This window comes from Salvelinus fontinalis, chromosome 18 (genome assembly GCF_029448725.1).
Source record: "Salvelinus fontinalis isolate EN_2023a chromosome 18, ASM2944872v1, whole genome shotgun sequence".
Classification (NCBI taxonomy): Eukaryota; Metazoa; Chordata; class Actinopteri; order Salmoniformes; family Salmonidae; genus Salvelinus; species Salvelinus fontinalis.
This window is the reverse complement of record NC_074682.1, coordinates 50,599,213-50,615,513: the sequence shown is the minus strand read 5'-3', so window position 1 is coordinate 50,615,513 and position 16,301 is coordinate 50,599,213. Positions and strand designations below refer to the sequence as shown.

At 43.8% G+C, this 16,301-nt stretch overlaps 1 protein-coding gene across 1 annotated transcript; it reads left to right on the top strand.

The window, feature by feature from the left end:
• Positions 1 to 430: 430 nt before the first annotated feature.
• ddx27 (DEAD (Asp-Glu-Ala-Asp) box polypeptide 27) lies at positions 431 to 14,788 on the top strand. Its single transcript, XM_055869749.1, has 21 exons — positions 431 to 643; positions 917 to 1,066; positions 1,321 to 1,380; positions 1,526 to 1,739; positions 1,819 to 1,862; positions 2,012 to 2,098; positions 2,340 to 2,445; positions 2,779 to 2,952; positions 3,349 to 3,499; positions 4,467 to 4,566; positions 4,866 to 5,007; positions 6,712 to 6,865; positions 7,890 to 7,971; positions 8,527 to 8,704; positions 10,456 to 10,562; positions 10,681 to 10,777; positions 11,597 to 11,688; positions 12,420 to 12,540; positions 13,737 to 13,833; positions 13,949 to 14,026; positions 14,410 to 14,788. Exons 1-21 carry the CDS (start codon positions 557 to 559, stop codon positions 14,423 to 14,425), a joined length of 2,337 nt encoding a protein of 778 aa, XP_055725724.1. The 5' UTR covers positions 431 to 556; the 3' UTR covers positions 14,426 to 14,788.
• The last annotated feature ends 1,513 nt before the right edge of the window (positions 14,789 to 16,301 follow it).

The following is a 16,301-nucleotide window of genomic DNA, read 5'->3' as shown; positions in this document are numbered from 1 at the left end:
AGGCGTTGTAGGGAGGTCATACAGGCACGTGGAGGCCACACACACTACTGAGCCTCATTTTTACTTGTTTTAAGGACATTACTTTAAAGTTGGATCAGCCTGTAGTGTGGTTTTCCACTTTAATTTTGAGTGTGACTCCAAATCCAGACCTCCATGGGTTGATAAATTTGATTTCCATTGATAATTTTTGTGTGATTTTGTTGTCAGCACATTCAACTATGGAAAGAAAAAAGTATTTAATAAGAATATTTCATTCATTCAGATCTAGGATGTGTTATTTTAGTGTTCCCTTTATTTTTTTGAGCAGTGTATATCTTTGCATAACACTCGTACCTATCATTACCGCAGATGTAGTATTCGCCCCGATGCCGTAGAGGGCGCTAAACATGTCAAGCCCGATAAGGTAACCGGATGTAGATGACAATACACTTCCTATTTTGGTACGTACACGTGTTGGAACAGGCATCGATTCAACTGGTTAACACCCGCTAGCTAGCATTGGGTAGCCGAATCACTGTTTTCTTCGGAACTTAAGCTAGTTAACACGAACGGAACCATGCTGACAGATTTGGACCTGGTCGGGACAATTCAGGACCATGACGATGTGCCCGAGGAGCCTGATTCAGAGTCTGACGACGAAGATGTAAGTTTGGAAACAAGCGTGCCAGACAGTCAGTTATACTCATCAAAGTGGATAGCTTGCTGGATATCTCACATTAGTAACCTGAGTGGTAGTTTTTCCCTATTGCTTTTAGGCAGTCATTCACTAGCTAGTTAATTTCCTCCAGGACAGAAGTGTCACTGCATAAGAAAAATAAATTAGATCCTGATTAACTTTCTGGTGTGTTTCTCTTGAAAATTAGTGTAAGTTACATTACCAGACATTGTGGTTCATCCCTCCACTCTATGCTAACAGGAACAGCCAATAGTACTCAACAAGAAGAAGAACGCGTTGAAGGGCCGTGGCGCTGGGGACTTCAGCGCTGACTTTGAGTTTGGAGAGAGGGATGGACTATACAGCGAGGACTGGGCTATGGCAGATGTGATGGCACAGCTGAAGAAGAGGGTAGGTTGCCAGTCTGAGTATGCAATTTGGCAAAAACTAGGTCAAGACTCAAAGCCTGGTTACCAGTCTTGTGCTTCAGCCAGCTCCTTTGTCATTTTTGTAGCAAACATAACTGTCAAATTAGTTGGCCTAAGCGGAGACAGGCTGACATCCAAGCTACTTGCTGATTCAACTCTGAAAAAGACTGAACTACTGTTACTCTGAGTCTGCGCCAAATCATACAACACTGAACTAAATTTGTTCTTGTGCTGCAGAAAACGCCCACCACCTTGGATGAAAAGATTGAGAAAGTACGCAAGAAGCGCAAAACTGAGGTAAGATGTCCTGTAGTTTGAAAAGGTAAATGAACATAGTTGTTGTATTATGGAACCTGCAGACAAGACACATGACATTTCCTATGATGACTGCTTCTGTGTTTGTCAATAAGGGCACGTTCCCTTTCCTTCAATGTCTATATAGGAGAAGGCAAAGACGACAGAAAAACCAGAGATTCCCTCAGAGGACGCTGAAGAGGAAGATGACGATGATGATGATGATGATGATGAGGAGGAGGAGGAAGATGAGAAACCTGATATCGCTGAAGATGGGGCTGAGGTATCCAATGACGAAGACCATAGTGATGATGATGGGGAGGAGTTTACATCAGGGGATGAAGAAGTTCTCACCAAAGCAGGTGGGTAGAGCTTGACGCATTGTTTTACTTTCGGTATTGACACTCAGTAACTTGGTTAAACTTGGTTTTACTCTCACAGATACGGTGAGGGACAAAGGCAGAAAGAAGACAAAGGCAGAAGAGGTGAGCGTTGAACAGATGGCTTGTAAGAAATACTTTTGAGTTTCCCACTTTTATGCTGTAGAGGGATTTACCGTGGGACTGTTTCTATTGCTAGGACCCTGCTATTGCTGCGATAATAGCAGTATGTTTTACTCATTCTCTACCTACAGCCTCCAGAGGCTTTCTTTGAAGACGCCTCAAACTATGACGACAAACTCATGTTTCCCGACATGAACCTCTCCAGGCCTATTCTTAAGGTGGGTCACGTTCACTTGGAAATCTGTTAGAAAATGAATTTGTACCAAGGTTTGCTTTGGGTTCACCAACGTTGAGCAGTAGTCCTGCATGTATTTGACTCAGACTATAGTTGAATAAAAAACAAAATATAGCACTCTGTAACGAAAATTTTAGCTAAATATCAGTTGAATGTGTAATTTATGACCGTGTTGGCCAGAAATTGAGAAGTCAGACAAGTTATTTCACAATGTGTGTCCTCAGGCTATCACTGCTATGGGCTTCAAGCAGCCCACTCCCATCCAGAAGGCCTGTGTACCTGTGGGGCTTCTGGGCAAAGACATCTGTGCCTGCGCTGCTACCGGCACCGGTAAAGGAGATGTGACAGGACACACACACACACACACACACACGCACCAGAAGTGTCCATAACATCGTCAGACCTTTACTGCATTAACGACAGCAGTTACAACGTGTGTGTTATTTTATGTTAGTAGATTGCCATGTTTTGGCACAGAGCTGCAGCACTCAAGTTTGCTCCCTGCAAGCGCACACGCTCACACCATATTTACAATGGTATTGTGAAAAAGTCCATCTGTTAAACCTTCCTCTCCCTCCTGCCCCTCCCATTCCTCTCGCTTTTTCCCTCCTCTTTCTTTGGCCCTCCTCTCCTTCCTCCTCTTCCTCCCTCTTCTTCTTCTAGGTAAGACGGCAGCGTTCATGCTTCCTGTGCTGGAGCGTCTCATCTACAAGCCCAAACAGGCCGCCGTGACCCGTGTGCTAGTCCTGGTGCCCACGCGTGAGCTGGGCATCCAGGTGCACGTCGTGGCCCGCCAGCTGGCCCAGTTCACAAGCATCACCACCTGCCTGGCCGTGGGTGAGTGAGAAAACCGGACCACTTGATCCAAAATGGCCCACGATTTTAGAGCCATATGGCCGACGTCTGTGATCTCGTCTCTGGTAGTATGAAGCTGGTTGGCAACAGTTGTGCAGCTGCCATCCTATTCTGCTCCCAGACCATAGTAGTTGGTTGTTGGCTGCTAATTAATCGTGGATTCGTTTAATATACTTTTCGGTTTACTCCATGGCGTTATTCAACTTGAGATTTACATACATACATACATACATACATACATACATACATACATACATAGGTTGTGAATGCAAATATTTAGTTGCATGGAATATAACCAATGAATGTGTGATGTGTTGATGTAAAGACAAAGGGTCAGGAATCATGGCATCTTTTTCTGTGTGTGTGGATGCCTTGTAGGGGGTCTGGACATCAAATCCCAGGAGGTGGCATTGCGGATGGGCCCTGACATCCTGATCGCCACGCCAGGACGACTGATTGACCACCTGCACAACACGCCCTCTTTTGAGCTCAGCCAGATTGAGATCCTCATCCTGGACGAGGCTGACCGGTAAGACGGTTATAGGCTGATCCATTCAGAGGAATGAATGAGACGCAGTTTTCATATGTTGGTCTAGTTGTTTATGAATTCGGAAAGTATTCAAACCCTTTGACTTCTTCCATATTTTGTTACGTTAACTGCCTTATTCTAAAATGGATGAAATTATTTTTCCCCTCATCAATCTACACACAATACCCATAATGACAAAGCAAAAACAGTTTTTTTGAAGTAAAAAATGAAATATCACATTTACGTTAGTATTTTGCCTATTTACTCACGACTCAGTACTTTAACTCAGCAACTTTGGCAGCGATTACAGCCTTGAGTCTTGGGGTTGACGCTAGAAGCTTGGCACACCTTTATTTGGTGGGTTTCTCCCATTCTTCTCTGCAGATCCTCTCCAGCTCTGTCAGGTTGGATGGGGAGCTCAATTTTGTGTCTCATACCAAAGGGTCTGAATATTTATGTAAATAATATGTATTTTTTTTATATAAATTTAAAAACATTTCTTAATCTGTTTTCACCTTGTCATTATGGGTATTGTGTGTAGATTTAAGAAGAAACGAATATTTTATCAATTTTAGAATAACAAAATGTGTAAGAAGGGGTCTGAATACTTTCCGAATGCACTGTAAGTCTACGGCCAAACCCCATACGTCTGGACCATCCCACCAACAGATACAGTATTGAGAAGGCCTATCATTTGCAGGCTATATACATTTTCAACATAGGATAGTTATCATTTTTTTACACAGCAATTCAGGGTCGTGTTCATCAGTAGGCACCAAATGGAGGAAAACAAACTAAAACGGGGAGTGACCTGGACTTGTATGACAGACAGTCATTTTCGTTTTTTGTTGCAAAGCTTTTTTAAACGTTTTCCGTTGTGTGCCCTAATGAATACGGCCCAGATTTCACAGATTTTCCCTTGTATATTGTCATTTCCGTGCATCATAAATGTTTCCTTAAATTGCAGGATGCTGGACGAGTACTTTGAGGAGCAGATGAAGGAGATCATCAGGATGTGTGCCTACCAGAGACAGACCATGCTCTTCTCTGCCACCATGAGCGAAGAGGTGAGGACACAACCTGCATTCCTTTATTATCCCCTTGGTCACCAAACATAGGTCTAGGATAGATACAGGCTGTGTTCCAGGTCCGCGCTTACCCACCTGATTCCACTTGTCATCATCTTGATGATTGGCTGATAAATTGAGTCATGTGTTCATGTCTGGTCATGGTTTGTGTTGACACATACTGCTTATTATTCCTTTCTCATCACTATGGCTTCCTTTTCCATTCCTTTTCTGTGCCGTTTATTGAAATAGTGTTCACTCACTCACACACTCTTTCTCTCACTCGTTCTCCTCTCCAGGTGAAAGACTTGGCGTCGGTCTCTCTGAAGCAGCCGGTTCGTATCTTTGTGAACAGTAACACAGACGTGGCGCCCTACCTCAGACAGGAGTTTGTCAGGGTCCGACCAGCCAGGGAAGGAGACAGGGAGGCTATTGTGGCCGGTGAGTGGTCTGGATGACTATCACAGTCCATTTGTTCTGTATATTGTAATGTATAGTACGACATGTAGCAGAACGTTCACTGTGAAGTATAGTACGACATGTAGCAGAGAGTTCACTGTAAAGTATAGTACGACATGTAGCAGAAGGTTCACTGTGAAGTATAGTACGACATGTAGCAGAACGTTCACTGTGAAGTATAGTACGACATGTAGCAGAGAGTTCACTGTGAAGTATAGTACGACATGTAGCAGAGAGTTCACTGTAAAGTATAGTACGACATGTAGCAGAACGTTCACTGTGAAGTATAGTACGACATGTAGCAGAACGTTCACTGTGAAGTATAGTACGACATGTAGCAGAACGTTCACTGTGAAGTATAGTACGACATGTAGCAGAAGGTTCACTGTGAAGTATAGTACGACATGTAGCAGAGTTCACTGTGGTACGACATGTAGCAGAAGGTTCACTGTGAAGTATAGTACGACATGTAGCAGAGTTCACTGTGAAGTATAGTACGACATGTAGCAGAAGGTTCACTGTGGAGTATAGTACGACATGTATCAGAAGGTTCACTGTGAAATATAGTACGACATGTAGCAGAAGGTTCACTGTGAAGTATAGTACGACATGTAGCAGAAGGTTCACTGTGGTACGACATGTAGCAGAAGGTTCACTGTGAAGTATAGTACGACATGTAGCAGAGTTCACTGTGCAGTATAGTACGACATGTAGCAGAAGGTTCACTGTGGAGTATAGTACGACATGTAGCAGAAGGTTCACTGTGAAATATAGTACGACATGTAGCAGAAGGTTCACTGTGAAGTATAGTACGACAGGTAGCAGAAGGTTCACTGTGAAGTATAGTACGACAGGTAGCAGAAGGTTCACTGTGAAGTATAGTACGACAGGTAGCAGAAGGTTCACTGTGAAGTATAGTACGACATGTAGCAGAAGGTTCACTGTGAAGTATAGTACGACATGTAGCAGAAGGTTCACTGTGAAGTATAGTACGACATGTAGCAGAAGGTTCACTGTGAAGTATAGTACGACATGTAGCAGAAGGTTCACTGTGAAGTATAGTACGACATGTAGCAGAAGGTTCACTGTGAAGTATAGTACGACATGTAGCAGAAGGTTCACTGTGAGGTATAGTACGACATGTAGCAGAAGGTTCACTGTGAAGTATAGTACGACATGTAGCAGAAGGTTCACTGTGAAGTATAGTACGACATGTAGCAGAAGGTTCACTGTGAAGTATAGTACGACATGTAGCAGAAGGTTCACTGTGAAGTATAGTACGACATGTAGCAGAAGGTTCACTGTGAAGTATAGTACGACATGTAGCAGAAGGTTCACTGTGAAGTATAGTACGACATGTAGCAGAAGGTTCACTGTGAAGTATAGTACGACATGTAGCAGAAGGTTCACTGTGAAGTATAGTACGACATGTAGCAGAAGGTTCACTGTGGTACGACATGTAGCAGAAGGTTCACTGTGGTACGACATGTAGCAGAAGGTTCACTGTGGAGTATAGTACGACATGTAGCAGAGAGTTCACTGTGAAGTATAGTACGACATGTAGCAGAAGGTTCACTGTGGTACGACATGTAGCAGAAGGTTCACTGTGAAGTATAGTACTTTTCCATTTCTCTTCCAATCTGGTGAATAACTGTGTGTGTGTTGTCTCCTGTGTGTGTGTCTCAGCTCTGCTGACACGGACCTTCCAGGACCACGTGATGCTGTTCACCCAGACCAAGAAGCAAGCCCACCGGATGCACATCCTCCTGGGCCTGATGGGGCTGAAGGTGGGAGAGCTGCACGGGAACCTGTCTCAGACCCAGAGACTGGAGAGCCTCAGGTACCTAGACTCTTAAAAACAAACAAACCGTAGTCTAACAGCCCAGCGGTACGGTACTGACCTGGTTACACTTCCACACCATAGTTGCTGGGACGGTGCTGTACAGGACAATGTGAAAGGGAACTATCTGAGCCAGCACAGTAGGATTTGGGTCGGCCCTACAGTGTGAATCAGACTTATTTAAAATAGTAACAAGTATAATACATACCCAGCCATCACCATGCCTTGAGACGTCTTCAGACAATGTTGAGTATGCAGGTACCCTGTGACTCTTATGATCTGTATATAAGAACAGAGATGAGCAGTATGAAGATGCATTAAAACCCAAACCAGGGTTATGTAACATGGAGTAAATATTCTATTGGGTATCCATCATAGTAAACAGTCTGTGTTTCATCATAGTAAACAGTCTGTGTTTCATCATAGTAAGCAGTCTGTGTTTCATCATAGTAAACAGTCTGTGTTTCATCATAGTAAGCAGTCTGTGTTTCATCAGTAAACAGTCTGTGTTTCATCATAGTAAACAGTCTGTGTTTCATCATAGTAAACAGTCTGTGTTTCATCATAGTAAACAGTCTGTGTTTCATCATAGTAAACAGTCTGTGTTTCATCATAGTAAACAGTCTGTGTTTCATCATAGTAAACAGTTTGTGTTTCATCATAGTAAACAGTCTGTGTTTCATCATAGTAAGCAGTCTGTGTTTCATCATAGTAAACAGTCTGTGTTTCATCATAGTAAACAGTCTGTGTTTCATCATAGTAAACAGTCTGTGTTTCATCGTAGTAAACAGTCTGTGTTTCATCGTAGTAAACAGTTTGTGTTTCATCGTAGTAAACAGTTTGTGTTTCATCGTAGTAAACAGTTTGTGTTTCATCGTAGTAAACAGTTTGTGTTTCATCGTAGTAAACAGTTTGTGTTTCATCGTAGTAAACAGTTTGTGTATCATCGTAGTAAACAGTTTGTGTATCATCGTAGTAAACAGTTTGTGTTTCATCGTAGTAAACAGTTTGTGTCTCATAATAGGCGGTTCAAAGATGAACAGATTGACATCCTTGTGGCCACAGACGTTGCGGCTAGAGGTCTGGATATCGATGGAGTCAAGACGGTAAGGGCTCTCTGTAAAGTGTTTGTGCTAGGAAAATATGTTTCAAAGAATAATGCTTTACAAGAACACTTGACATTATTGCTTTCAGCACTGATTAGTTCGTTTTTGTCACAGATTAGTAGGTAATTTCACGATTTCGCAAGTGTGCACTTGTTAGGAAGTTCAGAAAGGGAGGGAACATTTAGCCCAAAGACTTGCATAAACTTGCAGAATGGAGGGTGGAGCTACCGCCCTGCAGAGAGGGGGGGGGTGGAGATGCCGCCCTGCAGATGGGGGGTGGAGCTACCGCCCTGCAGGGGGGGTGGGGGGGGTGTAGCTACCGCCCTGCGGGAGGAGGGGGGATGGAGCTACCGCCGTGCTTCCACCATTTTTTTCTAGACTCTTTTCTCCTCCCTGAACTCAATCAAGTAGCCGGCAGAAGACTAGTAGTTAGAGTTTATATCAAAACTGTCCTTCACTGTAGAAATGAATCCATTCTCCTCAGCTGGTCACCATGCCCAAGAAGCCATTTTCTGATTATTGAGATGCACCCGCTAACGTCCTTGTTCTTCCCAGGTGATTAACTTCACCATGCCCAACACAGTGAAGCACTACGTCCACAGGGTGGGCCGCACGGCCCGTGCCGGCAAGGTCGGTCGCTCTGTGTCCCTGGTGGGCGAGACTGAGAGGAAGATGCTAAAGGACATCGTCAGGAAGGCCAAGACCCCCGTGAAGGCCCGCGTCCTGCCACAAGGTAAAAGCTCAATACCACGACCTTTTTCAAATACTGCAGAAATACATCCTTTCTTCCTCCTGTTTGGGTCGGTGTTAGCAAGAATATCACCCCGTTACTTTTACCAATCCAACCAATTCATATCGGCAATTACTTCAAGGAAGGATTCATTTCTAAAATATTCAAAAGTCGATTTCTATCTCAATTGGTATCACCTGGGTAAATGAAGATGAAATAAAAGGTCATATAAGGATCTTCGGTGTGCTTACTGCTCATTCAACATACTGTGTGTTGTTCATTTCAAGGCAGAGTCTAGTCCACCAAAATGATACATTTGAATGTTAAGTTATTTTATTACATTTCATGGTCACTAGGTAAATGGTGTTAGGTTCTGAACAAACTGAGTAATAACTCAAACGGACAACTAGAAAAAAGCTCAAACCAAGTTTATTCACCCACTGGGTCGTACAGCTGCAACGTCAAGGCATGATTACACAAGCACATATATTTATAACCTGATGGGCAACTCCTTACACATCTTGACAACCAATATATCTCTGTTTCTAGGCATTCATTTAATTGGTTCCTCTCACTGGTGTGCTCTACGCCCTGCCTGTTACATTCCACGCCCGTGAAGGTTTTAGTATGTATGAGAGAGTACTGCAGCAGGAGAGGCGTTGTGGTGGGCCTCAGGCCCCTCTCCGAAAAGGTTTCTTCTCACTTCATCTATTGATTTGACTTCGAGACGCATTCCTCAGTCCTCCTTCAGAGGTGTTGTTTGTCACACGCACAGAATACAACAGGTGTAAACCTTACCGTAAAATGCTTACTGAAAAGCTCTTAACTCTATTTCTTAAACTGCATTGTTGGTTAAGAAAATATTTACTAAATAAAAAAAATGTAACACAAGAAAATTAAATAACAATAACGAGGCTATATACAGTGGTTACTGGTACCGAGTCAATGTGCTGGGGTACAGGTTAGTCAAGGTGATTTGTTGGTAGGGGTAAAGTGACTGCGTAGATAATAAGCAGCAAGTAGCAGCAGTAGTGTAGTGGGGGGGGGGGTCAGTGTAAATAGTCCGGGTGGCCATTTGATGAATTGTTCAGCAGGCCATAAGCCTGGGGGTAGATGCTGTTGAGGAGCCTTTTGGACCTAGACTTGGCGCTCTGGTACCGCTTGCCATGCAGTAGCAGAGCGAACAGTCTATGACTTGGGTGACTGGAGTCTTTGACAATTTTTTGGGGCCATCCTCTGACACCGCCTAGTATATAGGTCCTAGATGGCAGGAAGCTTGGCCCCAGTAATGTACTGGGCTGTACGCACTACCCTCTGTAGCGCCTTACAGTCAGATGCCGAGCAGTTAACATACCAGTCAGGATGCTTCTTGATGGTGCAGCTGTAGAACCTTTTGACGATCTGAGGACCCATGCCAAATCTTTTCAGCCTCCCGAAGGGGAAAGGTGTTGTCGTGCCCTCTTCACGACTGTCTTGGTGTGTTTGGACCATAATAGTTTGTTGTTGATGTGGACGTCAAGGAACTTAACTCTCGACCTGCTCCACTTCAGCCCCGTTGATGTTAATGGCCCTCCTTTTCCTGTAGTCCACAATCAGCTATTTTGTCTTGCGCACATTGAGGGAGAGGTTGTTGTCCTGGCACCACACTGCCAGGTCTCTGATCTCCTCCCTATAGGCTGTCTCATTGTTGTCGGTGATCAGGCCTACAACTTTTGTCTCCTCCAGAGGTGATTCTGATGTTTTCTCTCCTCCAGAGGTGATTCTGAAGTTCAGAGACCTGATTGAGAAGCTGGAGAAGGATGTGTACGCCGTGATGCGTCTGGAGAGAGAGGAGAGGGTCATGTCTCACTCAGAGGCTCAGGTAAAAAGCTGCATATTGTGTGTGTATGTGTGGGTACTAGTGTATTCCTATGCTTGTGTGTATGTGTGGGTACTAGTGTATTCCTATGCTCATGTGCGCATGTGCACGTGTCATTCAGATCAGCGTGGCACAGAAGCGGCTGGCACAGAACGCAGACGAGACGGATCCCCAGAGGACGTGGTTCCAAACGCACGACGAGCGCAAAAAAGACCGCAGTGAGTACCACAGACAAACACGCATTATAGGCCTGCCAACCCCCGTACTACGTTCCTCACTACTGCTAGGTGGCGTCTTCCTCACTACTGCTAGGTGGCGTCTTCCTCACTACTGCTAGGTGGCGTCTTCCTCACTACTGCTAGGTGGCGTCTTCCTCACTACTGCTAGGTGGCGTCTTCCTCACTACTGCTAGGTGGCGTCTTCCTCACTACTGCTAGGTGGCGTCTTCCTCACTACTGCTAGGTGGCGTCTTCCTCACTACTGCTAGGTGGCGTCTTCCTCACTACTGCTAGGTGGCGTCTTCCTCACTACTGCTAGGTGGCGTCTTCCTCACTACTGCTAGGTGGCGTCTTCCTATCCCAGCATGCCTTTAGATGTGAAACTACATAAAGTGCATTACCATGGACATAATATCTTCTCACTGCAACCAATGCATGTGAGCTCGACTACAGCTCAACTAAAACAGGCCCTTGCCTAAGACCCAGCTAGGGGCAGAACTTTGTATGTAAATGAGAATGACTGTCTGTTAGTTGATGTAATTGTTTTCATTGATCTGCTTGTGAGCACATTGTAAAGGTTGGGCATATGACCCCTAAAAGCACAGGGACAATTCAGCCCCATCTGCATCATTCATGATTTAACCCTTTCACCCATGTCTCTGCCAGTGACCAAAGCTCTGGAGCATCACTTTAACCTTCCACCCTTGTCTCTGCCAGTGTCCAAAGCTCTGGAGCATCACTTTAACCTTTCACCCTTGTCTCTGCCAGTGACCAAAGCTCTGGAGCATCACTTTAACCTTCCACCCTTGTCTCTGCCAGTGTCCAAAGCGCTGGCTGACTTTGACTTGGCCCTGAGAGGAAAGAAGAAGAGAGAGAAGTTCATCAAGGAGGGGAAAAAGAAAGAGTTATCGGTATGTGTGCTCCTTTTCTGGTAGACTACGACTGATTTGTTTTCCTTGATCTTCTGTCTTTTCTCTGTGCAGTGAAAAATAATGTTAACACAATTCCCCATGTAGGGTGTTTCCACTCAGGAATCTTGATTTGATCATTTTCATATTTTATAGCATCAAAACCACTACATTTGACAAATCTGCCATTTATGACCTCTTTTCGCTAAATATTATATTGAACTAGTTATAAACCCATGAGGCATGCTGTAAGTCCTACTCAGGCTAGCTGTCTCCTAATTTCAAGCTGCCAGTCCTGTCATAGACATTTATGTTTACTTTGCAATCTCCTGCAATAATTTTTTGTTCTCCGGGTCTACATCTGTCCATATAATCTGAGCTTTATTACTTTGAACATGCATTTAAAACTAGTGAGCTCTTTTCTTCCCCTAGTTTTCACCACTGAAATTAATTTTGCTATGTTGACATTTATTGTGTTGTGAATGACCACATATCCCTATCATGTCTATGTAACTTATAATACATGGTCATATACATGTTAAATATACAGGATATCATGTATCAGGTTGAGGTAATTTTTTTGGAATAGGAAATTCAGTTAACTTCCTGAATTTATATGATTTGACCCCAACCCTGTTATGTGTACACACATTATTCATCATATTTTTGTCTTGCGCTATTTCGGTTAGCTATGTATCTTTCCAGTCACTGTTTTCTCTCTGTGTTGTTCTCAGTCTGAGGATAGAGCAGAGTTTGAGATCCTCAAGTCCCAGATGTACGCTGAGCGAGCAGCCAAGAGGGACCGGAAACCCAAACGAGCCAGGGCCATGCCAGAGGACGAGCCTGTCCAGAAAGGTGGGACTCCTATTCTATAAAGAACTGGGCACATATTCACGAAAAGTGCTGATCAGTTTAGATCAGAATGAATTGGATCATAATGAAGAATGTTACATGGACAGGGGGTGGGGGGCCTGATCTTAGATGAGCACTCCGACTCTGAGACAATTTATGAATACAGGCCCTGGTCTTTAATTTTCTATGCTTCCAAGTGGCTTGTAAGACTTCCACAGCCACCACTATCATCCTGATGTGGACATGAACCAGAGGAAGCACTTTGGTGTTTCATATCTGATTGCAGTGTGCAGGCTCACCTCTTCCTGTTTTAACCAGCAGCGAACAAAATGCAATTGTTCATATTTTTTGTGTGTGAAGCAGTGTATTTTATTTTTTTGCTGCATGCGTTGGAACCCTTGTTTCGGGCTCTGTGTGCTTTCTTAAGATGTATAAAACAGTTTACATGGTGCCCCTCCTTACAACTGTTAGGCCAATTCACCTCTGTTCTCCAGCCTCATACTACCCTGCTGGCTGCATAAATACTGGATCCTACAACATAACTAAATATGGGCCTCCTGAGTGGCGCAGCAGTCTTAGGCACTGCATCGCAGTGCTTGAGGCGTCACTACAGACCCTAGTTCGATCCCAGGATGTGTCAGCCTGCCGCGACCGTGAGACCCATGGGGCGCCGCACAATTGGCCCAGCGTCGTCCGGGTTAGGAGAGGGCTTGGCTGGCTGAGATGTCCTTGTCCCATCAAGCTCTAGCAACTCCTTGTGGCGGGCCGGGTGCAGTGCACGCTGACACGGTCACCAGGTGTACGGGGTTTCCTCCGTCACATTGGTGCGGCTGGCTTCCAGGTTAAGCGAGCAGTGTGTCAAGAAGCAGTGCGGCTTGGCAGGGTCATGTTTCAGAGGACGCATGGTTCTCGACCCTCGCCTCTCCCGAGTCCGTACAGGAGTTGCAGCGATGAGACAAGACTGTAACTACCAATTGGATACCATGAAATTGGGGAAAATTGGGGTAAAAAATACATAACGGAACACTGGGTCCTACTAAACACTGGGTCCACAACTAAATAAATCAAATTGTATTGGTCACATACACATATTTAGCAGGTGTTATTGAGGGTGTAGAGATATGCGGGGTCCTACAACATAACTAAATGCAGGGTCCTACAACACAACTCATGGATTGTCTGTATTTCTTTGCGTTTAGGTGCGAAACAGAAAGCTGGCAAACCAGCCAAGAAGTCTGTATTTGACAAAGAACTTACAAACACCAGTAAGAAAGCACTCAAGCAGTACAGAGCTGGGTAAGTGTCTTTCCTAAATGTAGTTAATACCCGTAACTGCATTGAATCGTTGACAACCACACATGAAATCTGTCTGTATAGAGGTGACGTGTAATGTCTTTTATTTCACCCTCAGACCCTCCTTTGAGGATAAGAAGAGGCTTGGAATTCCAACGAACAAGAAAGGAGGCGGCAGCTTCAAGTCCAAGGCCAAGTAAGTGATGTGTCATATTTAGTGGATTCCTCTTCAACGTAGTCTGGTGGATATTGCACTATCATGGCTCATGTTTATCCATGCTTTTCTGTCGTTTTTTGCAGTGGCACTTCATTTTCAAATATTACCAGTGGTATGATAAGTACAACCGTGACCCGTCATTATGACCAGCTTTTAGGTTTCTGGGGAGGGGCAGGTGTTTGAGTCACTGTTCAAATTACCATAACAGCTGCTCCAATGCCATCTTCATGTGTACTGTGCCATAGTAATGTAAATCATTAATTATATTTCTATGCACTGTAGTAATCTGATACGTTGGTTCTGTTTCAGGTTTAACTCCATGTGTACTGTACTAATGTGTTGATACGCTGGTTCTGTTTCAGGTTTAGGAGAAAGTAAGAGCTGCCTTGATGGGAAAATGACAAGATATGCAATTTGGATGGATGGATTCACCTCCAGTGTGTCTTTGTTTTAAATGTCTGTCTTCCTAAATCAGTGTTTTCCCACTTTTCAGTTGGGGCATAATGGAAATAGACTGGAAAGGTTTTGGCTGAAATCATTTCATTAGCCTCAGATTGCACTGTGTGCTCTCTATTAGTTTTTATATGTCAGACATACACACACGCAAACAAACATACAGGTTGCAGTGTGTAACCATACCGTGGTTTTATGTAACCTGTTGTAGCTTCACTTAAAAATATGTAATGCTGAGAAACATATGTTCTTTTAAAGGTAATAAAAGTTCAATATGTATTATTCTGAGCGATGGGTTTTTCATGAGTCTCGAATGGCCATCATCGTCCTTGCAGTAGGGAAATCCATGTAGGGATTATGTTGGTTTTTGTTGCAATAGTGCGTCAATAAAGTTACAAAATGGTGATGCATGGCCTGTTTTCATAAGACCACTAGTTAGCCCACTATAAGTCCTCATCCCCAGGCTCAATTGCTACAACAGAGAAGTCTGAAGTTTACATACACCTTAGCCAAATATAATTAAACTCAGTTCTTCACAATTCCTGACATTTAATCCTAGTAAAAATTCCATGTCTTGGGTCAGTTAGGATCACCACTTTATTTTAAGAATGTGAAATGTCAGAATAATAGTAGAGAGAATGATTTACTTCAGGCTTTATTTCTTTCATCATATTCCCAGTGGGTCAGAAGTTTACATACACTCAATTAGTATTTGGCAGCATTGCCTTTAAATTGTTTAACTTGGGTCAAATGTTTTGGGTAGCCTTCCACAAGCTTCCTACAATAAGTTCCCACATTCCTCCTGACAGCTGTTGTAACTGAGTCAGGTTTGTAGGCCTCCTTGCTCACACATGCTTTTTCAGGTCTGCCCACAAATTTTCTATAGGATGAGATCAGGGCTTTGTGATGACCACTCAATACCTTGACTTTGTTGTCCTTAAGCCATTTTGCCACAACTTTGTGTCATTGTCCATTTGGAAGACCCATTTGCGACCAAGCTTTAACTTCCTGACTGATGTCTTGAGATGTTGCTTCAATATATCCGCATAATTGTCCTTCATGATGCCATCTATTTTGTGAAGTGCACCAGTCCCTCCTGCAGCAAAGCACCCCCACAACATGATGCTGCCACCCCCGTGCTTCACGTTTGGGATGGTGTGCTTCGGCTTGCAAGCCTCCACCTTTTTTCTCCAAACATAACGATGGTCATTATGGCCAAACAGTTCTATTTTTGTTTCATCAGACCAGAGGACATTTCTCAAAAGTACGATCTTTGTCCCCATGTGCAGTTGCAAACCGTAGTCTGGCTTTTTATGGCGGTTTTGGAGCAGTGGCTTCTTTGCTGAGCGGCCTTTCAGGTTATGTCGATATAGGACTCGTTTTACTGTGGATATAGATACTTTTGTACCGGTTTCCTCCAGCATCTTCAAGGTCCTTTGCTGCTGTTCTGGGATTTATTTGCACTTTACGCACCAAAGTACGTTCATCTCTAGGAGACAGAATGCGTTTCCTTCCGGAGCGGTATGACAGCTGCGTGGTCCCATGGTGTTTATACTTGCGTACTATTGTTTGTACAGATGAACGAGGTACCTTCAGGCGTTTGGAAATTGCTCCCAAGGATGAACCAGACTTGTGTACGTCTAATTTTTTTTCTTCTGATGTCTTGGCTGATTTCTTTGATTTTTCCCATCATGTCAAGCAAAGAGGTACTGAGTTTGAAGGTAGGCCTTGAAATACATCCACAGGTACACGTCCAATTGACTCAAATTATGTCAATTAGCCTATCAGAATCTTCTTAAGC